The 22,352-nt window shown below is 50.7% G+C and overlaps 2 protein-coding genes across 2 annotated transcripts; both read right to left on the reverse strand.

Moving 5' to 3' along the window:
* Window positions 1-473: 473 nt before the first annotated feature.
* Window positions 474-8,122, reverse strand: LOC141943739 (transmembrane protein 209-like). Its single transcript, XM_074869395.1, has 10 exons — window positions 7,991-8,122; window positions 6,509-6,648; window positions 6,334-6,392; window positions 5,446-5,577; window positions 4,236-4,474; window positions 3,678-3,872; window positions 3,436-3,550; window positions 3,247-3,344; window positions 1,455-1,528; window positions 474-966 (listed from the first exon to the last, which is right to left on the reverse strand). The coding sequence occupies exons 2-10, from the start codon at window positions 6,643-6,645 to the stop codon at window positions 912-914; spliced, it is 1,104 nt and encodes a 367-aa protein (XP_074725496.1). The 5' UTR covers window positions 6,646-6,648; window positions 7,991-8,122; the 3' UTR covers window positions 474-911.
* Window positions 8,123-14,137: 6,015 nt separating this feature from the next.
* On the reverse strand, window positions 14,138-21,764 carry LOC141943740 (transmembrane protein 209-like). The gene is made up of 10 exons (XM_074869396.1): window positions 21,655-21,764; window positions 20,173-20,312; window positions 19,998-20,056; window positions 19,111-19,242; window positions 17,901-18,139; window positions 17,342-17,536; window positions 17,100-17,214; window positions 16,911-17,008; window positions 15,119-15,192; window positions 14,138-14,630 (listed from the first exon to the last, which is right to left on the reverse strand). Exons 2-10 carry the CDS (start codon window positions 20,307-20,309, stop codon window positions 14,576-14,578), a joined length of 1,104 nt encoding a protein of 367 aa, XP_074725497.1. The 5' UTR covers window positions 20,310-20,312; window positions 21,655-21,764; the 3' UTR covers window positions 14,138-14,575.
* Between the last annotated feature and the right edge of the window lie 588 nt (window positions 21,765-22,352).

Genomic DNA, 22,352 nt, shown 5'->3' on the forward strand with positions numbered 1-22,352 from the left:
AAAAAGGCACAAAAAAAGCGTCAAAAAAAAGGCACCGAAAAAAAAAGGCACCAAAAAAAGGCACCAAAAAAAAGGGCACAAAAAAGCGCCAAAAAAGGCGCAAAAAAACACCGCGCCAAAAAAAAGGCGCAGAAAAAAGCGTCAAAAAAAAAGGCGCACAAAAAAAAACGCGCCAAAAAAAAAAAGGTGCCAAAAAAAAAAGGTGCCAAAAAAAAAAGGTGCCAAAAAAAAAAAGGCGCAGGAAAACGGCGCAGAAAAACCCGCAAAAAAAACGCAAAAAAAACCAAACCCCCCCAAACCACCCCAAAACCCAAACCACCCCTAAAAACCCCCCAACCCCCCCCCAAACCCCCCAACCCCCCCCCCAACCCCCCCCAACCCCCCCCCAAACCCCCCCCAACCCCCCCCAAACCCCCCCAACCCCCCCCAACCCCCCCTTACCCCCCCCCATTCCCAAGGGTTCCCATCGGCCCTCGGTCCCCTCTGGCGCCGGCGGCTCCTGCCCTGCCCAGATCCCTGGGCCCTTCCTCGCAGCTGCGCACACCCTCGGCAGGGCCCGGCCAGCCCCCGGAGGCAGGGGGGGGTTAGTCCCGGCATCAGTTCAACTCGGTTCTGCGGGGACCCAGAACGGAACAGAAACGGCAAAAGGCTTTGAAACAGGAGCCCTTGGGGCGAGGAGCCGGGAAGAGAAAACCCGCCGGGGGTTTGGACGCGGGGTCGTCCCGGCAGCAAAACATTTTAAATAATATCGTCCCCAAACCCGCCCGGGGAATGCCCAATGCTTCCCCTTCCGCCCACAAAATCCAACTGAAATGGTCCATTTTCGTAGTCAGTCCGTGTCAATCCACAACGGAACGATGCTGCTCGGTTCCTCTCGCCATCGTTCCTCGGAGCCGCGGCCTGCGGGGATGTTACTCTCCAAAAATCCACAGGACGTTGACACCGGATAAACCCAGATTGACACGCCTGCAGAAATGAACAGGGTCGGAGTGAACGGCACGGAAATTTAAGCGTCTCTTTCAAATACTACATGAAAAACTATCCTTCGTGCACCACCAAAAACCCAAAAAACCCACCGAAACCACCAAAACTACAAACAACCCCCCAAAACCCGCCAAAACCACAAAAAAACGCGAAAACCACAAAAACCCCACCAAACCCCCCCCCCCACCAAGCACCTGTTTCAAACATTCAATGAAAAACTCCCCAGGGGGCACTTCACCGCGCAGCATCGGGCTTTGCCGTGACTCCAGCGCGGCTCTTTGAGGCCGAAGCGGAATCTGGACGTCGCTGGTCGCTCCCACCCGTTCACATTTCTCCGATTTTACGAAAAAGCCGCGACCGTTGCAGACGCGAAGGTGGTTTTAGCCCCGTTCCCGTCCCCCCGCTGGAGCGGTTCCAGCTCGACGAGGAGCCTCGCGGCAGGATGTTCCCCTCACCCCGGCACTGCTCACCCCAGCATCCCCGACTCCTTGGTCTTGATGATGTACAGGAACATGAGCAAGGTGTGGAACAGGTTGTTTCTGCCCTGAAGCCACAGAGAGAGAAAAAAACTTTGAAGTCAAGTCCCCGAGGAGAAATCCCAGCGGGATTTTCAGGCGGAGGAAGCGGCCGTTGAGAAAGCCACCGCAAAATGGCCTCACGGGGGGGCTGGCGGCGTTTTTGCCTTCATCCTCGGCTCTTTTCAGTGAGAGAAATACCAGGAAAAAGACCAAACGTGGGTTTTGGCTGGGTTATCACCTCTAAATACTTGACGTGCTGGAGGTTTTTGGAAAGCAGAGCAGGGGTCGATCGAAAATTAAAATTCACTGGAGAATTTTGCTAGTTTGAGAGCGGAAGCTGCGCTGGGGCTGTGCGTGTGGTGGGGTTTTGGGGGTTTTGGTGGGTTTTGGTTTTTGGTGTCCTTGGGTTTTTGGGTTTCTTGTATTTTTGAGGTTTTAGTGGTTTGTTTTTTTCAGGGTTTTTGGTGAGGTTTTGGGGGTTTGGGGGGTTTTGGGGTTTTTTGGAGTTTTGGGTTTTTTGTATTTTTGAGGCTTCAGTGGTTTGGTTTTTTCGGGGTTTTTTGGTGGGGTTGGGCGGGTTTTGGTGGTTTGGGGGGTTTTGGGGGTTTTTGGAGTTTTTAGGGGTTTTGGGGGCTTTGGTTTTCTTTTGGGTTTTGGGGTTTTTTGGGGTTTTGAGTTTTGTTTTTTGGGGGGTGGGGGGGGGGTTTCGGGATATTTTGGCGGTTTTGGGTATTTTTGGATGATGGGGTTTTTGGGGGTTTTGGTGATTGTTTGGGGGACATAAAAAGGCCTGAACCTTAGGCCTCAAACCAAAGCCTGACCCACAGGCCTCGCACCAGAGTTGACTTCTGAGTGAACCTCCCGACAGCACCCTATCCGCATGAAATACGACCAGATTTCCTCTGAAAACTAGATAAAGAATATCTCTTTTTGGACCCTAAGCCAGCTGTTTCCTACAAGACAGGAACTCCTCGGATGCGCCCCGGATCCTGGCCAGATCCGGGATGCGCCCGAGTGAAGCCGATCTACCGGATGTTTCCACGCCCCTTTTTTCCATTTTAATAGGATTTGTTTGTTAAACTGTATAAAAGCAGGACCCTCAAACAAAACTGAGCCCGGGAAGAAGGGAGGGGTGAGGGGAGGTGTTTTGTAATGCTTCTCTCTGTCCCAGTCTGCCTGTTAAGTGTTGGGTTTGTGAGTGTTTGAATCAAAGCGATGTTCTTGTTCTCCTTCCCCTAACGAGTCTGGGGTTTTGCCTGTTTTAACGGGTGAGGAAACCCCTCCCTGTCCTCATCTCAATTCCTGAGCCTTTTTGTTTAAATTTTTCTCCTTCCCAGCGCTGAGGGGGAAGGAGCGAGTGAAGGGCTGCGTGGAGCTTAGTTACCCTCCGGGCCTAAACCAGGACAGAAGCTTCCCCCCAGGATTCTTAGGGACAAGCCCCGGGTGACAACACACATCAAGGATTACGTGATGTGGTATTTTAAAATAAGTTGTTAGAAAACAAACAAGAGGAAGCTACTGCCTAGGTATGTATGGACCTTAAACAGATACTAAATCTACTATTCAGGAGCAGACTAAGTACAACATCATGGTCAAAGGCCAAGCTAAGGTTTACTGCCTGCACTGAGCCAGCCTAAGTGTCAACAGTCAATAAATGTGGCTAAATTGAGAAAAAAAAAAAGCCCCAAATCAGACCCCAATCAGATTTCCTGACAGCCGGAGGACACCGCTACCACCACCGTACCTTGGGCAGGTTGTAGACGTGGCGCCGGTAGATCAGCTCGTGGTGGGGCGGATTGATGCTGCTCTGGTAGATGCAAAATACGTTTTCATTCGAAGTGTCTGCAAGTGAAAAGTTCCAAAGGTGTCGGGGATTTCAAGGGTGCTGACGTGATCCCAGAGGCCAAGGGCAGCTCAATGTGAGCGCCGGTACCTGGTTTATCCGGTGTCTGAATGAAGTGTTGGGAAGTGAAGGTTTTGCCGTCGGGATATTTGGGGTGAGGCGGCAGCCTGGAGTCGAGGTAAGTGCAGAACACGTGCGTGACGATCTGGAAAAATTAAAACAGTCCTTTGCGACTTGTCTCATCCATAAAAGCCAATCTCCGATAAACCCAACCCCTTCTCCTGACCAAGCTTTTCCGATCAAATCAGTTTGGTTTTTTTACCTAGTTGAACTCTCTGCTGCTTCTGTTCTTCGTTCCGAAGGAAGGTGTGCAGTGCCTTGAGGTCTGTCGTATAATCTTCTTCGCCCGTAGGAGAATTACACAGACCGGGGGAAGAGCAGTAACGAGACCTTAAGCTGCTGCTTTCCACTGGCCCAATGCCAGTGGGGGACGGTGACCCGCTAGGAGAGCAGCTGCAGCTGGAAACCTTGGGCAAATTAAAAAAAAACGCTTGTATCACATAAAGAAGACAGAATTCCACCTTGATTTGTAAATGACATGAATATAAAAGACTCTTGTTTGGGGTTTGGGTTGGGTTCTTTTGGTCTCCTTTGCGCTGACAGTTTGATTTCTTGTTTTTGCTTTGTTCCGAAACAAACCAGCTGCTCCAACCCAATGAGGTGACACGAGGGAAAAAGGACAGATCCCGATAGGACAAACTGAGATCTGCTTTGCCAAAGGAGCAAAGACACACACAGACAACTCTCCGCTGGCTGCTGCTCCCCTTCAGCGGCACAGGGCACAAAGCACAGACCCAAACCGTACCCTCGGGAGCTGGCCTGGTCCTTACCTGACTGGAGCTGCTGCCTGGGGAATAGGTTCCAGCACCGCCGTAAGCAGCGCTGGTGCTTGACAGAGCCTGTCGTTGAGGGCTGTACCCTGGGGTACAACCGGTAGTAAACTTTGGACTGGCGCTTGGGCAGCGGGACGGGCTGGAACTCAGCACACTCTGGCCCTGGATCGGAGGAGAAGGTGTCAGAGACGGGGCTTTCTTTGCCGCCAGCTCACGCGCTGGAGTTGTTTGTACCGCTGCAAGGAGGAAAAACAGAATTAGCATTGTGGATGCAGCAGCCCCAAACTCTCCTCCCCCCTTCAAACGCAGACACAACGCTATCTTAAGGCAATTTAAAGAAGATGCTAGAAGGGACGCTAGAAAAACCAGTGTCCCTACAGAACTCCGCAGTCAAGCCACTGACAGAAAAAAAGAGAAGACTGAGACACAGGACCACAACTCAGCACGAATCCTGCAGCTTCAGATTTCAGTTCAGTGTTACCAGGCACCTTGCGTAACCCAGGGGGGTTCTCTATTCCATCAGCTCCTCCACCTGCCTACTCTGGGCATCTTTAGGCATTGAATGTCTTAATTTATCTCTGCAAATAAACACAGGAGATGCTTGAACCTTGTTGTTGCAGCATTATAACCACCTGCTGCCCATTTCCTAGGGGCAGACCAGCAGAGTGCAATACTACCGTGCTAGCATTTTGCTTTTGGTCTATTTACCTTGTCAGGCTCTTTTCAGAACTTTGCTTGGATCTTCAAAAGCTTTATGAGCGTCCACTCTCTAGGCTCATTTTCTGACGAAGGTCTGTCTGCCCCTCTCATTTGGTTCTCGTTACCCAGCGTGACAGCAGTAGGACATCAAAATAAAATACAAACCTGCGCTCTCTGCCTTGCTCCTAGTTCCATGGATAAGTCACAAATTCCTTGTCACACCTCACAGTGTTCAAGTCTCTCTCTGCCCTTCAGCAGCCGCTCTCATCCTGCCCTTGTTCACCGTCTCTGTGTTTGTTTCCCCGCCAGTTCTCCCCACAAACACTCATCAAATTATCACTTGACACTGTGAATTTTAATAGGCTGCAGGTAATTCAGTTCACCGCTCCTGTCAGATGAGGCCATTCAGAACTCACTCCACTAAAGAATCCCACCGCTGAGAGAGACACCATCTTGAAACAAAAAAGAAGAACTAAAAAAGATTGCCGGAGATGTTTATTGCACCCACCTGCATTCTGCAACCCCAGCAGGGTCTGCTGGCGAGGACTCATGACCAAGCTGGTCGGTGCCACCGTGTATTTGAAGTACACCCAGAAATCAAATAAGGCATTCAGGCTGAACAGAGATGCAAGTGCAAGTTCTAGAAGAAACAGAGAAGTTTTTACTGTAGCTTGAGCGTGGGGAATAACAAAAGTGGGTTGTTTGCAAACATGGGCATATGCCTACTACAAACAGGTCATTATTAGTGCTGTCAAGAAGTACCAGTTTGGGCAATATCTAAGATTTCTTCACCTTTTTATGTAAGAACCTTCGGAGATAATTTTCCTTTCTATATTGAGATTAATTTATACTGCTACAATTGAATTTTTAAAGACAGACAGTCATTTTCCAAATCTACTACAATTAAGTTTCACAGTCTTTCTCAAAAACCATCCTCTGTCAAATCATCTGTCACTCATCTCAGGATTTTTCTCCTCCTCTTGCTTCATCCTCTAATCACGTTTGATGCAGCTGGCTTAGAGTCTGCTCCTCCGAAACAAACTTTAATTCTTGTGAAATGCCATCCACGCCCACGGTACGACACGGCAGTAAAATCTGCCGTGTTCCCCAAAGCCTCACTCCACACATTAAACAGATTTAATGCACCAAGTAAGTTCTCCATACCTAAGAAAGCTGTTAACACTCCTTACCTGTCACTAAAACGGAAGAAATTCCAAGTTTCAAGGGAGATGGCAGAAAGCAAACCAAAGTTTTGGTTTAAATTTAAAACTAACAAAAAAACCCAATTTAAAAAAAAAAAGAGCTGGTTTAAAGACCACCTCTCCAGCAATAAAACTGAACAAGTGAATAAAAGAAAAGAACCCTGAAAACTAATTTAAATGCTGCAGCAACTCACCAATATACCAGAGTGGCCAGTATGTGATGTCGTAATAGGAGCTTATGAGTTTTCCAGACCTGAGAAGAAAACAAAGAAGTTATCCTTTTGCAACTATTCAGTCCCAGGAAACATTCAGGCAGATACAAAGGAGGAGGCTTTGCTTGTTTGACTCAGATGTAACAAATTAACGTACATTTCAGTATAGATCATGCCTGCGAGAGACACATTAAGGAGCCCCCAGGCCAAGACCACTTTCCGGGCTTCCATCTCCTTCCTCATCTTGACGGCCCTGTCGATGACGGAACTTGCTGGACTCTGCTCTGCTGCCATGATCTGCAACAACAAACACAGAGAAATGACAGAATTTGACAACTTTTGTACAGTAAGACCCTCAGTCAGCACACGATTAAAGAAAAAACAGCAGTAGTCTAAAACAGACTATGTAAATGGACTTTTCCTTTAGCCAGAGTCATGTTTAGCATATTTAAAAAAAAACAGATTCTTTTTACCAGGAAAAATAGGTCATATTTCTTCAATGAACTCTACTGTCAGCACTGTCACCTCATCACCTGACTTTTTCTTCTAGTCCCATCACCAAAATATGCGACTCTTCCTTCCTGCCACTCACTGAAAAACTTCTCACATCATTCTGCACTAGATGGGAACATAAAGAATTTGCTTTCTGGGACAAATACTGCACCTTTACATTACTGCCTTCTTACTGGTACAACGATTCAACGGTGAAATAGTGAACATCAGGATTACCGGGAGAATTCTACAAGAGCACATTGCCTGGTAGGTTTTTTGACAGGTTTTTCACACGCTTTCAGCCCCAAGACTTCCCTTCCCACGCTGACAAATGGAGCAGCCCTGAGCAGAGATCCTCTCCCCGACCCTCACACTCCCAACCTCTCTCCCTGAACCACGTCCTCCTGCAGAAGCAGAAGCTGCACTGTTAGGACACTGAAATCAAAGGGACATTTGGTCCCTTTCTACTCGCTGAGGGGGGCTGGCTGTGGGGTGTTCACCTCCAGACTGAACTACGTCCTGCCCCGTCCCCTGCCCTCTTCTGCTAAGGCACAGGCATGAGGGGAGGCCTCACCCTGACACCCCAGCAGGCGCTGACCCCAGGGCCACACAGGGAGGTCCCCCACACCTCCCCTTGCCCCAAACCCCCCAGCTTCCCCCCACGCCATCCCCTCTGCCACACACAGCCCCAGCTTCCCACACCCTCGGCACCTCCCCCCCAGCCCTGTCACACACAAACAAGTGCCACAGCTTCCCCTGCCACGCACAGGGACCCTCGGGGCTCCCCCTGCACAGACCCCACTGTCACACGCAGGCAGCCTCCACAGCTCCCCCCAGACACCACCCCCCCACACCACCCCGGGGGGGTCTCCACAGCTGCCCCCACTGTCAGAGAAGCTGCCTCACGGCTCCCCGCAACCACACCTCACCGTTACACACCGGCAGCCCCACAGCTCACACCGCCCTCACACAGAAGAGGCCCGACATGTCCCCCCCATCCCGACCCCTGTCTCACGGAGGTGGCCCCGCATCCCCCCCAGTCCTGACCCACCACACACAGGCGGCCCCAAATCTCCCCCCTCAGACCCCCCCGACCCTGTGCAGGCCCCAGGCGCCAGGCGGTGCCGGCGCGGGGCAGCCACAGTACCTGCCGCAGAGCTCGGGCTCCGGAGAGGTGAGGAGACACCCCCTTCCCCTCAGGCAGCGCAGGGGGTCCCCTTTTTCCAGTCGAGACGGAGGCGGCGGGTGCCGGCAGAGCGCGATCCTCACACCCCTCAGAGCCGCCGGCCGCCCCGGCTGCGCCTGCGCGAGTGTCGCCGGGGCGACCCGGGCTGCGTAACACGGGGGGACGCGGAGCCTGTTGCCGTGGAGACGGGGAGGGGGGCGGGACCGCGGGGAACGCTCGCGCCGCGGCCATTGGGCGGGGGCGGCCTTTTGGCGGGAAGAGGCGCGTGAGGCGGGCGCCGGGGCCGCCGCGTTGGCCGCGCTGGGGAGAGGGTGAAGATGGCGGGGAAGGGGTGAGCGGCTGGCTGGCTGTGCTGGGCGCCCTTGCTGTGGTGCAGAGCCACATGTTGCCGTGCTTTTGCTGAGGTATCTTTATAGCTAAATGTGCTGGTTGTTGGCTAGGGGGAGAGTTTTCTTCACAGTAGCTAGTATGAGCTCGGTTTTGGATTTGTGCTGGAAACAGTGTGGATAACGCAGGGATGTTTCAGTTATCACTGAGCAGCTCTTACACAGAGCCGAGGCCTTTTCTGCTCCTCACCCCACCCCACCAGCGAGTGGCTGGGGGTGCACAAGGAGTTGGGAGGGGGTGATACGGAAAATCCGGTCGAGGAAGAACTCTCTAAGACTCAGAATCAGAGTATTAGAAAGCAGGCATTGTTTATTACAGCGCTGGGTGCACGGGGGATTGCTCCTCCACAAGCGTGCACCCCTTGGAGCGAAAAGCGGCTCCTTTCTATAGTGTAAAGCGTTTACCTAGTCATTATAATTCCGAGAATAGGGAGAGATATTACAATCAGTTTTGAGAAATCACTGACATAAATGCCGCCCCAAGTCCCTCTCCGTTGCGCCTGCGCAGTGGCTCCTGGTGGTCTTGGGCGGGGGTCTGCAGGATGAAGATTGAAGATGCCTCCTCTGCCTCTCGTGACTTTTCACCTAGTTAGCATTTCTATAGTCATGACAACTTAGCCTTCGTTGAGTCCCCATTCCTTATCTTGGGACTCAGTAGTTGCAGCTCCTTCCTTATCTCCAGAGCCCCTCCTGCTGAGAGCCCGCCCTTTTATTGCGTTATCCCGCCTGACCAGTGTCTCTCTTCGTTGTCTTGCATCCGTTTTGTTAAGGTTCCTCACTTCAGGGGCACAGCCGGGACAGCTGACCCCAACTGACCCAAGGGATGTCCCAGCCCATACGGCGTCATGCTCAGCCTGTAGAACTGGGGGAAAAAGAAGGAAAGGGGGGGACGTTCAGAGTGATGGCGTTTGTCTTCCCAAGTTGCCGTTACGCGTGATGGAGCCCTGATGTCCTGGAGGTGGCTGAGCGCCCGCCTGCCCATGGGAAGTGGGGAATGAATTCCTCCTGACCTGCCACGTTAACGGGTGAAGCATCGCTACAAGTCTTCTCTCACGTGGGGTACGCAACAGATTTCAGATTTCTACAAAATATTACAGAATTAAACCGCACTCATGCCACTCCATCTGCATTTTTCCCCTCTATCCATTAGAGCAAAGGAAAACGAGACAAGGTGAAAGGTTTTCCTTGCATTAGAAATTGTTGGGTTAAGGCAGACGTTTGGCTTTTTAAAAAGAATACAACAAGAGAAGCATCTCAAGGAGATCCCCACCTGCCAGGCTGCTCCTGTAGTTATCTGACAGACATTTCAGAGGAGTCTAAGAGCCCGGCCTAAGGCTAAGATGTGCAATTGCATTTTTGGGATCGACGCAACGTCCAATCCCCAGGGAACCCCACTGACTGCAACGGGATTATCTGTGGAAATGACGCAAACAGGATTTTACCATGTTCCTCAAAAGACTGACAGGCTACTCCCTCCAGAAAACCTCTGCTGAAAGGCAACCCGCTTTAAGCTGTCGTATCAAGACGGCTGCGAAAACTTACAGAGGGGTCGGTGGGCAAGTCAGTGTACCACTTGCGGCCTTTGAATTCCCCTCCTCTGTTCTGGGGGGTACACAGTGTATTGGGGTACCCAGGGAGCAGGGTACATGGTATATTGGGGGTACCCAGTATATTGGGGTACACAGAGTATTGGGGTACCCAGGGTGCGGGCTACACAGTACATTGGGGTACACAGTGTGTCGGGGTACACGGTGTATTGGTGTACCCCGTACCTTGAGGTACACAGGGTGTGTGGTTTATGGGGGTGCCTGGGGACCAGGCGCAGGGTATTATCGGGGTGCAGAGTTATGGGGGTGTGCAGGGACCTGGGCCCCGGGGCTGCTTCTAGAGAAACACCCAGGTTTAGGTCCAAAAAAAGAGAATTTCTGCCCATCAAGAGCCTTTTGCAGGCGAGTAACGGGGTACAGCTGGGGAGGGGGGAGGCGGGGGGTCAAGCCCAGCTAAACCCGGTTCTTCCAAGTCCCCCCTTGGTACGGCGATGGATTTAGGGGTGCTGAACCCCAAGAAAAACCCAAACGAGCGTTTGCTAAAACAAACTCCTTTAATACAGGGAAAGCCCGGCGGCTTCCGGGGGAGACAAGAATCACCAATAACGGTCGGTTCACACCAATAACCAGCAGCTCCCCCGGCCCCACAGAGATAAAATACAGTACAAAAAATACATTTTCTCATCCCAAAACACGTGGGGTTCCCCGCCCCCGCTGGAGTTCTCACAGCTTTTATGTACAAATGGGGGGGTTTTGGCAGTTTACGACTCAGAGACCTTCAGCATGGGGGGGGGTGGTGGTTTAGTCCCTGCTGGGGTCTGAGACCACGCGGCCGCTGCCCCTCCCCCACAAAGGGAGTGAAAGGCAAAGCCCCGGGCTGAGATAAGGAAAGGTTTAATACAACAGTGCAACAGCAACACAACAAACAACAACAATAACAATAACAGTGATAACAATGAACAGAGCAAAATATCTACCAATACAGCAGTGAGAAGCGCGATGGCACAACACACGTGTTAACCGACCCCTCTGGCTTCCGCGCCAGGATGTGATGTCAGTCCCAATGGTATCTGAGTAACCCGTCCCAATGGTATCTGAGTAACCCGTCCCAATGGTATCTGAGTAACCCGTCCCAATGGTATCTGAGTAACCCGTCCCAATGGTATCTGAGTAACCCGTCCCAATGGTATCTGAGTAACCCGTCCCAATGGTATCTGAATAACCCGTCCCAATGGTATCTGAGTAACCCGTCCCAATGGTATCTGAATAACCCGTCCCAATGGTATCTGAGTAACCCGTCCCAATGGTATCTGAATAACCCGTCCCAATGGTATCTGAGTAACCCGGCTAGAGCTCCCCCCCCACTGCGGGGGAAACTTAACCCTATCCTGGCTAAGCCAGGACAGGAGGGCTTATGGATTTTTATTCCCCTTAATATTTTTTTTTTTAAACCATACAATTCTAAAGCCTTCATTTGCCAGAATTTACAAGAGATTCTCCTCTCCCATATATAAAATATAAAAATACTTTTTTGGCAAATATTGAACAATTCTTCTTTGAAACAAACCCAAGTAGGTTTTTTTGCCCCAAAAAGCCTGCGGGTTTATGGAGCCCGGGCTCCTGCCGAGGTGCTGCAGCTGCGTGTCAGTCCGTGAGGCTCCCAAATCAGAGGTTATGAGCCAAAAAGCCAGTGAAAAGATCACTGGAAAGGTAAAGGAAGGGCAGAGCTGTGGTTGTACTGGAGGCATGGGCCAGGGCAGAGCTCGCAAGGCTGCCAGAGGTGGATGGTGGGCTTACTTTGAACAAAAAATTTTAAAAAATTTAACCCCCCCCCCAAAATAAAAAAATTAAAAACCCCAAAAATAAACCCCCCAAAAACCCCTAAATAAAACCCAAAAAACCCCACAAAAATCCCCAATCCCCAAATCCAAAATACTGCAAAAATCCCTCCAAAACACCAAAAAACAACTGAAAAACCCCAAAACACCAAAAAAACAAAAAACCCAAATCCCCCCCAAAACCAAAACACCCAAAAACCTGAAAACCCCCAAACTCCAAAACCCCCCAAACCCCCCAAACCCCAACCCCAAACCCCCCCCCACCCCAAAACCCCCCAACCCCCCCAAACCCCAACCCCAAACCCCCCCCACCCCAAACCCCCCCAACCCCCCCAAACCCCCCAAACCCCCCCAAACCCCCCAAACCCCCCCCACCCCAAACCCCCCCAACCCCCCCAAACCCCCCAAACCCCCCACACCCAAACCCCAACCCCCCCAAACCCACCAAACCCCAAAACCCCCCAAACCGCCCAAAAAAAACCGCAAAAAAACCCGCAAAAAAGACGCAAAAAAACCGCAAAAAACCCGCAAAAGACGCAAAAAAGACGCAAAAAAGACGCAAAAAAACCCGCAAAAAAGACGCAAAAAAACCCGCAAAAAAACCCCGCAAAAAAGACGCAAAAAAACCCCGCAAAAAACCCGCAAAGACGCAAAAAACCCTACAAAAAAATCTCCCAAACCCCTGTAAAAAAACCTCCCAAACTGCGGCAAAAAAACTGTAAAAACCTGCAAAAAACCTCCAAAAAACCTGAAAAACAACCCGCAAAAAAACCACGGAAAAAAACCTGTAAAAAACCCACAAAACAACCTGCAAAAAAACCCGCAAAAAAATCTGCAAAAAAAACCCTGCAAATAACCTCCCAGACATCGGCAAATAAACTGCAAAATCCTCCCAAACCTCGGCAAAAAACCTGCAAAAAACTGCAAAAAAACACCCGCAAAAAATGCCCGCAAAAAACCCTGCAAAAAGCGCACAAAAATCCCGAGCAAAAACGCACAATAAAACCCCACGTAAAAAAACCCGCAAAAACCGCAAAAAAACGCGCAAAAAACCCGCAGAAAAACCTGCAAAAAAATCTGAAAAAAACCCTGCAAAAAACCCTCCCAAAACTCGGCAAAATACCCGTAAAAAACCGCGCCAAAAAAAGCGCAAAAAACCGCGCCAAAAAAAAGCGCCCAAAACTGGGCCAAAAACCGCGCCAAAAAAAACCTGCGCCAGAAAAAAAACCTGCGCCAGAAAAATAATCTGTGCCAGACAAAAAAGGTGCAAAAAAAAGGCGCAAAAAAGGCGCCAAAAAAGGCGCAAAAAACACTGCGCCGAAAAAAAAAGGCACCAAAAAAAAAGGCACCAAAAAAAAAAGGCACCAAAAAAAAGGCACAAAAAAAGGCACCAAAAAAAAAGGCACCGAAAAAAAAAGGCACCAAAAAAAAGGCACAAAAAAAGGCACAAAAAAAAGGCACCGAAAAAAAAAGGCACCAAAAAAAAGGCACAAAAAAAGGCACCAAAAAAAAAGGCACCAAAAAAAAGGCACCAAAAAAAGGCACCAAAAAAAGGCACCAAAAAAAAAGGCACCAAAAAAAGGCACCAAAAAAAGGCACCAAAAAAAAAGGCACCAAAAAAAAAGGCACCAAAAAAAGGCACCAAAAAAAAAGGCACAAGAAAAGGCACCAAAAAAAAAGGCACAAAAAAAAGGCACAAAAAAAGGGCACCGAAAAAAAGGCACCAAAAAAAAAGGCACCAAAAAAAGGCACCAAAAAAAGGCACCGAAAAAAAGGCACAAAAAAAAGGCACCAAAAAAAAGGCACCAAAAAAAAGGCACCAAAAAAAAGGCACAAGAAAAGGCACCAAAAAAAAAGGCACAAAAAAAAAGGCACAAAAAAAGCGTCAAAAAAAAGGCACCGAAAAAAAAAGGCACCAAAAAAAGGCACCAAAAAAAAGGGCACAAAAAAGCGCCAAAAAAGGCGCAAAAAAACACCGCGCCAAAAAAAAGGCGCAGAAAAAAGCGTCAAAAAAAAAGGCGCACAAAAAAAAACGCGCCAAAAAAAAAAAGGTGCCAAAAAAAAAAGGTGCCAAAAAAAAAAGGTGCCAAAAAAAAAAGGCGCAGGAAAACGGCGCAGAAAAACCCGCAAAAAAAACGCAAAAAAAACCAAACCCCCCCAAACCACCCCAAAACCCAAACCACCCCTAAAAACCCCCCAACCCCCCCCCAAACCCCCCAACCCCCCCCCCAACCCCCCCCAACCCCCCCCCAAACCCCCCCCAACCCCCCCCAAACCCCCCCAACCCCCCCCAACCCCCCCTTACCCCCCCCCATTCCCAAGGGTTCCCATCGGCCCTCGGTCCCCTCTGGCGCCGGCGGCTCCTGCCCTGCCCAGATCCCTGGGCCCTTCCTCGCAGCTGCGCACACCCTCGGCAGGGCCCGGCCAGCCCCCGGAGGCAGGGGGGGGTTAGTCCCGGCATCAGTTCAACTCGGTTCTGCGGGGACCCAGAACGGAACAGAAACGGCAAAAGGCTTTGAAACAGGAGCCCTTGGGGCGAGGAGCCGGGAAGAGAAAACCCGCCGGGGGTTTGGACGCGGGGTCGTCCCGGCAGCAAAACATTTTAAATAATATCGTCCCCAAACCCGCCCGGGGAATGCCCAATGCTTCCCCTTCCGCCCACAAAATCCAACTGAAATGGTCCATTTTCGTAGTCAGTCCGTGTCAATCCACAACGGAACGATGCTGCTCGGTTCCTCTCGCCATCGTTCCTCGGAGCCGCGGCCTGCGGGGATGTTACTCTCCAAAAATCCACAGGACGTTGACACCGGATAAACCCAGATTGACACGCCTGCAGAAATGAACAGGGTCGGAGTGAACGGCACGGAAATTTAAGCGTCTCTTTCAAATACTACATGAAAAACTATCCTTCGTGCACCACCAAAAACCCAAAAAACCCACCGAAACCACCAAAACTACAAACAACCCCCCAAAACCCGCCAAAACCACAAAAAAACGCGAAAACCACAAAAACCCCACCAAACCCCCCCCCCCACCAAGCACCTGTTTCAAACATTCAATGAAAAACTCCCCAGGGGGCACTTCACCGCGCAGCATCGGGCTTTGCCGTGACTCCAGCGCGGCTCTTTGAGGCCGAAGCGGAATCTGGACGTCGCTGGTCGCTCCCACCCGTTCACATTTCTCCGATTTTACGAAAAAGCCGCGACCGTTGCAGACGCGAAGGTGGTTTTAGCCCCGTTCCCGTCCCCCCGCTGGAGCGGTTCCAGCTCGACGAGGAGCCTCGCGGCAGGATGTTCCCCTCACCCCGGCACTGCTCACCCCAGCATCCCCGACTCCTTGGTCTTGATGATGTACAGGAACATGAGCAAGGTGTGGAACAGGTTGTTTCTGCCCTGAAGCCACAGAGAGAGAAAAAAACTTTGAAGTCAAGTCCCCGAGGAGAAATCCCAGCGGGATTTTCAGGCGGAGGAAGCGGCCGTTGAGAAAGCCACCGCAAAATGGCCTCACGGGGGGGCTGGCGGCGTTTTTGCCTTCATCCTCGGCTCTTTTCAGTGAGAGAAATACCAGGAAAAAGACCAAACGTGGGTTTTGGCTGGGTTATCACCTCTAAATACTTGACGTGCTGGAGGTTTTTGGAAAGCAGAGCAGGGGTCGATCGAAAATTAAAATTCACTGGAGAATTTTGCTAGTTTGAGAGCGGAAGCTGCGCTGGGGCTGTGCGTGTGGTGGGGTTTTGGGGGTTTTGGTGGGTTTTGGTTTTTGGTGTCCTTGGGTTTTTGGGTTTCTTGTATTTTTGAGGTTTTAGTGGTTTGTTTTTTTCAGGGTTTTTGGTGAGGTTTTGGGGGTTTGGGGGGTTTTGGGGTTTTTTGGAGTTTTGGGTTTTTTGTATTTTTGAGGCTTCAGTGGTTTGGTTTTTTCGGGGTTTTTTGGTGGGGTTGGGCGGGTTTTGGTGGTTTGGGGGGTTTTGGGGGTTTTTGGAGTTTTTAGGGGTTTTGGGGGCTTTGGTTTTCTTTTGGGTTTTGGGGTTTTTTGGGGTTTTGAGTTTTGTTTTTTGGGGGGTGGGGGGGGGGTTTCGGGATATTTTGGCGGTTTTGGGTATTTTTGGATGATGGGGTTTTTGGGGGTTTTGGTGATTGTTTGGGGGACATAAAAAGGCCTGAACCTTAGGCCTCAAACCAAAGCCTGACCCACAGGCCTCGCACCAGAGTTGACTTCTGAGTGAACCTCCCGACAGCACCCTATCCGCATGAAATACGACCAGATTTCCTCTGAAAACTAGATAAAGAATATCTCTTTTTGGACCCTAAGCCAGCTGTTTCCTACAAGACAGGAACTCCTCGGATGCGCCCCGGATCCTGGCCAGATCCGGGATGCGCCCGAGTGAAGCCGATCTACCGGATGTTTCCACGCCCCTTTTTTCCATTTTAATAGGATTTGTTTGTTAAACTGTATAAAAGCAGGACCCTCAAACAAAACTGAGCCCGGGAAGAAGGGAGGGGTGAGGGGAGGTGTTTTGTAATGCTTCTCTCTGTCCCAGTCTGCCTGTTAAGTGTTGGGTTTGTGAGTGTTTGAATCAAAGCGATGTTCTTGTTCTCCTTCCCCTAACGAGTCTGGGGTTTTGCCTGTTTTAACGGGTGAGGAAACCCCTCCCTGTCCTCATCTCAATTCCTGAGCCTTTTTGTTTAAATTTTTCTCCTTCCCAGCGCTGAGGGGGAAGGAGCGAGTGAAGGGCTGCGTGGAGCTTAGTTACCCTCCGGGCCTAAACCAGGACAGAAGCTTCCCCCCAGGATTCTTAGGGACAAGCCCCGGGTGACAACACACATCAAGGATTACGTGATGTGGTATTTTAAAATAAGTTGTTAGAAAACAAACAAGAGGAAGCTACTGCCTAGGTATGTATGGACCTTAAACAGATACTAAATCTACTATTCAGGAGCAGACTAAGTACAACATCATGGTCAAAGGCCAAGCTAAGGTTTACTGCCTGCACTGAGCCAGCCTAAGTGTCAACAGTCAATAAATGTGGCTAAATTGAGAAAAAAAAAAAGCCCCAAATCAGACCCCAATCAGATTTCCTGACAGCCGGAGGACACCGCTACCACCACCGTACCTTGGGCAGGTTGTAGACGTGGCGCCGGTAGATCAGCTCGTGGTGGGGCGGATTGATGCTGCTCTGGTAGATGCAAAATACGTTTTCATTCGAAGTGTCTGCAAGTGAAAAGTTCCAAAGGTGTCGGGGATTTCAAGGGTGCTGACGTGATCCCAGAGGCCAAGGGCAGCTCAATGTGAGCGCCGGTACCTGGTTTATCCGGTGTCTGAATGAAGTGTTGGGAAGTGAAGGTTTTGCCGTCGGGATATTTGGGGTGAGGCGGCAGCCTGGAGTCGAGGTAAGTGCAGAACACGTGCGTGACGATCTGGAAAAATTAAAACAGTCCTTTGCGACTTGTCTCATCCATAAAAGCCAATCTCCGATAAACCCAACCCCTTCTCCTGACCAAGCTTTTCCGATCAAATCAGTTTGGTTTTTTTACCTAGTTGAACTCTCTGCTGCTTCTGTTCTTCGTTCCGAAGGAAGGTGTGCAGTGCCTTGAGGTCTGTCGTATAATCTTCTTCGCCCGTAGGAGAATTACACAGACCGGGGGAAGAGCAGTAACGAGACCTTAAGCTGCTGCTTTCCACTGGCCCAATGCCAGTGGGGGACGGTGACCCGCTAGGAGAGCAGCTGCAGCTGGAAACCTTGGGCAAATTAAAAAAAAAACGCTTGTATCACATAAAGAAGACAGAATTCCACCTTGATTTGTAAATGACATGAATATAAAAGACTCTTGTTTGGGGTTTGGGTTGGGTTCTTTTGGTCTCCTTTGCGCTGACAGTTTGATTTCTTGTTTTTGCTTTGTTCCGAAACAAACCAGCTGCTCCAACCCAATGAGGTGACACGAGGGAAAAAGGACAGATCCCGATAGGACAAACTGAGATCTGCTTTGCCAAAGGAGCAAAGACACACACAGACAACTCTCCGCTGGCTGCTGCTCCCCTTCAGCGGCACAGGGCACAAAGCACAGACCCAAACCGTACCCTCGGGAGCTGGCCTGGTCCTTACCTGACTGGAGCTGCTGCCTGGGGAATAGGTTCCAGCACCGCCGTAAGCAGCGCTGGTGCTTGACAGAGCCTGTCGTTGAGGGCTGTACCCTGGGGTACAACCGGTAGTAAACTTTGGACTGGCGCTTGGGCAGCGGGACGGGCTGGAACTCAGCACACTCTGGCCCTGGATCGGAGGAGAAGGTGTCAGAGACGGGGCTTTCTTTGCCGCCAGCTCACGCGCTGGAGTTGTTTGTACCGCTGCAAGGAGGAAAAACAGAATTAGCATTGTGGATGCAGCAGCCCCAAACTCTCCTCCCCCCTTCAAACGCAGACACAACGCTATCTTAAGGCAATTTAAAGAAGATGCTAGAAGGGACGCTAGAAAAACCAGTGTCCCTACAGAACTCCGCAGTCAAGCCACTGACAGAAAAAAAGAGAAGACTGAGACACAGGACCACAACTCAGCACGAATCCTGCAGCTTCAGATTTCAGTTCAGTGTTACCAGGCACCTTGCGTAACCCAGGGGGGTTCTCTATTCCATCAGCTCCTCCACCTGCCTACTCTGGGCATCTTTAGGCATTGAATGTCTTAATTTATCTCTGCAAATAAACACAGGAGATGCTTGAACCTTGTTGTTGCAGCATTATAACCACCTGCTGCCCATTTCCTAGGGGCAGACCAGCAGAGTGCAATACTACCGTGCTAGCATTTTGCTTTTGGTCTATTTACCTTGTCAGGCTCTTTTCAGAACTTTGCTTGGATCTTCAAAAGCTTTCTGAGCGTCCACTCTCTAGGCTCATTTTCTGACGAAGGTCTGTCTGCCCCTCTCATTTGGTTCTCGTTACCCAGCGTGACAGCAGTAGGACATCAAAATAAAATACAAACCTGCGCTCTCTGCCTTGCTCCTAGTTCCATGGATAAGTCACAAATTCCTTGTCACACCTCACAGTGTTCAAGTCTCTCTCTGCCCTTCAGCAGCCGCTCTCATCCTGCCCTTGTTCACCGTCTCTGTGTTTGTTTCCCCGCCAGTTCTCCCCACAAACACTCATCAAATTATCACTTGACACTGTGAATTTTAATAGGCTGCAGGTAATTCAGTTCACCGCTCCTGTCAGATGAGGCCATTCAGAACTCACTCCACTAAAGAATCCCACCGCTGAGAGAGACACCATCTTGAAACAAAAAAGAAGAACTAAAAAAGATTGCCGGAGATGTTTATTGCACCCACCTGCATTCTGCAACCCCAGCAGGGTCTGCTGGCGAGGACTCATGACCAAGCTGGTCGGTGCCACCGTGTATTTGAAGTACACCCAGAAATCAAATAAGGCATTCAGGCTGAACAGAGATGCAAGTGCAAGTTCTAGAAGAAACAGAGAAGTTTTTACTGTAGCTTGAGCGTGGGGAATAACAAAAGTGGGTTGTTTGCAAACATGGGCATATGCCTACTACAAACAGGTCATTATTAGTGCTGTCAAGAAGTACCAGTTTGGGCAATATCTAAGATTTCTTCACCTTTTTATGTAAGAACCTTCGGAGATAATTTTCCTTTCTATATTGAGATTAATTTATACTGCTACAATTGAATTTTTAAAGACAGACAGTCATTTTCCAAATCTACTACAATTAAGTTTCACAGTCTTTCTCAAAAACCATCCTCTGTCAAATCATCTGTCACTCATCTCAGGATTTTTCTCCTCCTCTTGCTTCATCCTCTAATCACGTTTGATGCAGCTGGCTTAGAGTCTGCTCCTCCGAAACAAACTTTAATTCTTGTGAAATGCCATCCACGCCCACGGTACGACACGGCAGTAAAATCTGCCGTGTTCCCCAAAGCCTCACTCCACACATTAAACAGATTTAATGCACCAAGTAAGTTCTCCATACCTAAGAAAGCTGTTAACACTCCTTACCTGTCACTAAAACGGAAGAAATTCCAAGTTTCAAGGGAGATGGCAGAAAGCAAACCAAAGTTTTGGTTTAAATTTAAAACTAACAAAAAAACCCAATTTAAAAAAAAAAGAGCTGGTTTAAAGACCACCTCTCCAGCAATAAAACTGAACAAGTGAATAAAAGAAAAGAACCCTGAAAACTAATTTAAATGCTGCAGCAACTCACCAATATACCAGAGTGGCCAGTATGTGATGTTGTAATAGGAGCTTATGAGTTTTCCAGACCTGAGAAGAAAACAAAGAAGTTATCCTTTTGCAACTATTCAGTCCCAGGAAACATTCAGGCAGATACAAAGGAGGAGGCTTTGCTTGTTTGACTCAGATGTAACAAATTAACGTACATTTCAGTATAGATCATGCCTGCGAGAGACACATTAAGGAGCCCCCAGGCCAAGACCACTTTCCGGGCTTCCATCTCCTTCCTCATCTTGACGGCCCTGTCGATGACGGAACTTGCTGGACTCTGCTCTGCTGCCATGATCTGCAACAACAAACACAGAGAAATGACAGAATTTGACAACTTTTGTACAGTAAGACCCTCAGTCAGCACACGATTAAAGAAAAAACAGCAGTAGTCTAAAACAGACTATGTAAATGGACTTTTCCTTTAGCCAGAGTCATGTTTAGCATATTTAAAAAAAACCAGATTCTTTTTACCAGGAAAAATAGGTCATATTTCTTCAATGAACTCTACTGTCAGCACTGTCACCTCATCACCTGACTTTTTCTTCTAGTCCCATCACCAAAATATGCGACTCTTCCTTCCTGCCACTCACTGAAAAACTTCTCACATCATTCTGCACTAGATGGGAACATAAAGAATTTGCTTTCTGGGACAAATACTGCACCTTTACATTACTGCCTTCTTACTGGTACAACGATTCAACGGTGAAATAGTGAACATCAGGATTACCGGGAGAATTCTACAAGAGCACATTGCCTGGTAGGTTTTTTGACAGGTTTTTCACACGCTTTCAGCCCCAAGACTTCCCTTCCCACGCTGACAAATGGAGCAGCCCTGAGCAGAGATCCTCTCCCCGACCCTCACACTCCCAACCTCTCTCCCTGAACCACGTCCTCCTGCAGAAGCAGAAGCTGCACTGTTAGGACACTGAAATCAAAGGGACATTTGGTCCCTTTCTACTCGCTGAGGGGGGCTGGCTGTGGGGTGTTCACCTCCAGACTGAACTACGTCCTGCCCCGTCCCCTGCCCTCTTCTGCTAAGGCACAGGCATGAGGGGAGGCCTCACCCTGACACCCCAGCAGGCGCTGACCCCAGGGCCACACAGGGAGGTCCCACACACCTCCCCTTGCCCCAAACCCCCCAGCTTCCCCCCACGCCATCCCCTCTGCCACACACAGCCCCAGCTTCCCACACCCTCGGCACCTCCCCCCCAGCCCTGTCACACACAAACAAGTGCCACAGCTTCCCCTGCCACGCACAGGGACCCTCGGGGCTCCCCCTGCACAGACCCCACTGTCACACGCAGGCAGCCTCCACAGCTGCCCCCAGACACCACCCCCCCACACCACCCCGGGGGGGTCTCCACAGCTGCCCCCACTGTCAGAGAAGCTGCCTCACGGCTCCCCGCAACCACACCTCACCGTTACACACCGGCAGCCCCACAGCTCACACCGCCCTCACACAGAAGAGGCCCGACATGTCCCCCCCATCCCGACCCCTGTCTCACGGAGGTGGCCCCGCATCCCCCCCAGTCCTGACCCACCACACACAGGCGGCCCCAAATCTCCCCCCTCAGACCCCCCCGACCCTGTGCAGGCCCCAGGCGCCAGGCGGTGCCGGCGCGGGGCAGCCACAGTACCTGCCGCAGAGCTCGGGCTCCGGAGAGGTGAGGAGACACCCCCTTCCCCTCAGGCAGCGCAGGGGGTCCCCTTTTTCCAGCCGGGACGGACGCGGCGGGTGCCGGCAGAGCGCGATCCTCACACCCCTCAGAGCCGCCGGCCGCCCCGGCTGCGCCTGCGCGAGTGTCGCCGGGGCGACCCGGGCTGCGTAACACGGGGGGACGCGGAGCCTGTTGCCGTGGAGACGGGGAGGGGGGCGGGACCGCGGGGAACGCTCGCGCCGCGGCCATTGGGCGGGGGCGGCCTTTTGGCGGGAAGAGGCGCGTGAGGCGGGCGCCGGGGCCGCCACGTTGGCCGCGCTGGGGAGAGGGTGAAGATGGCGGGGAAGGGGTGAGCGGCTGGCTGGCTGTGCTGGGCGCCCTTGCTGTGGTGCAGAGCCACATGTTGCCGTGCTTTTGCTGAGGTATCTTTATAGCTAAATGTGCTGGTTGTTGGCTAGGGGGAGAGTTTTCTTCACAGTAGCTAGTATGAGCTCGGTTTTGGATTTGTGCTGGAAACAGTGTGGATAACGCAGGGATGTTTCAGTTATCACTGAGCAGCTCTTACACAGAGCCGAGGCCTTTTCTGCTCCTCACCCCACCCCACCAGCGAGTGGCTGGGGGTGCACAAGGAGTTGGGAGGGGGTGATACGGAAAATCCGGTCGAGGAAGAACTCTCT

This window comes from Strix uralensis, chromosome 5 (genome assembly GCF_047716275.1).
Source record: "Strix uralensis isolate ZFMK-TIS-50842 chromosome 5, bStrUra1, whole genome shotgun sequence".
Classification (NCBI taxonomy): Eukaryota; Metazoa; Chordata; class Aves; order Strigiformes; family Strigidae; genus Strix; species Strix uralensis.

Bases quoted from the DNA above. Each gene is read 5' to 3' on its own strand.
- LOC141943739 (XM_074869395.1), bottom strand. From the start codon at position 6,645: ATGGCAGCAGAGCAGAGTCCAGCAAGTTCCGTCATCGACAGGGCCGTC. The intron at 3,551-3,677 runs GTTCAACTAGGT...TAATTTTTCCAG, and splicing joins AAGAACAGAAGCAGCAGAGA to ATCGTCACGCACGTGTTCTG. The intron at 967-1,454 runs GTGAGCAGTGCC...TCATTTCTGCAG, and splicing joins AAGGAGTCGGGGATGCTGGG to GCGTGTCAATCTGGGTTTAT.
- LOC141943740 (XM_074869396.1), bottom strand. From the start codon at position 20,309: ATGGCAGCAGAGCAGAGTCCAGCAAGTTCCGTCATCGACAGGGCCGTC. The intron at 18,140-19,110 runs GTGGGTGCAATA...TCCTCCTTGCAG, and splicing joins GCTGGGGTTGCAGAATGCAG to CGGTACAAACAACTCCAGCG. The intron at 17,537-17,900 runs GTAAGGACCAGG...AATTTGCCCAAG, and splicing joins CAGGCAGCAGCTCCAGTCAG to GTTTCCAGCTGCAGCTGCTC.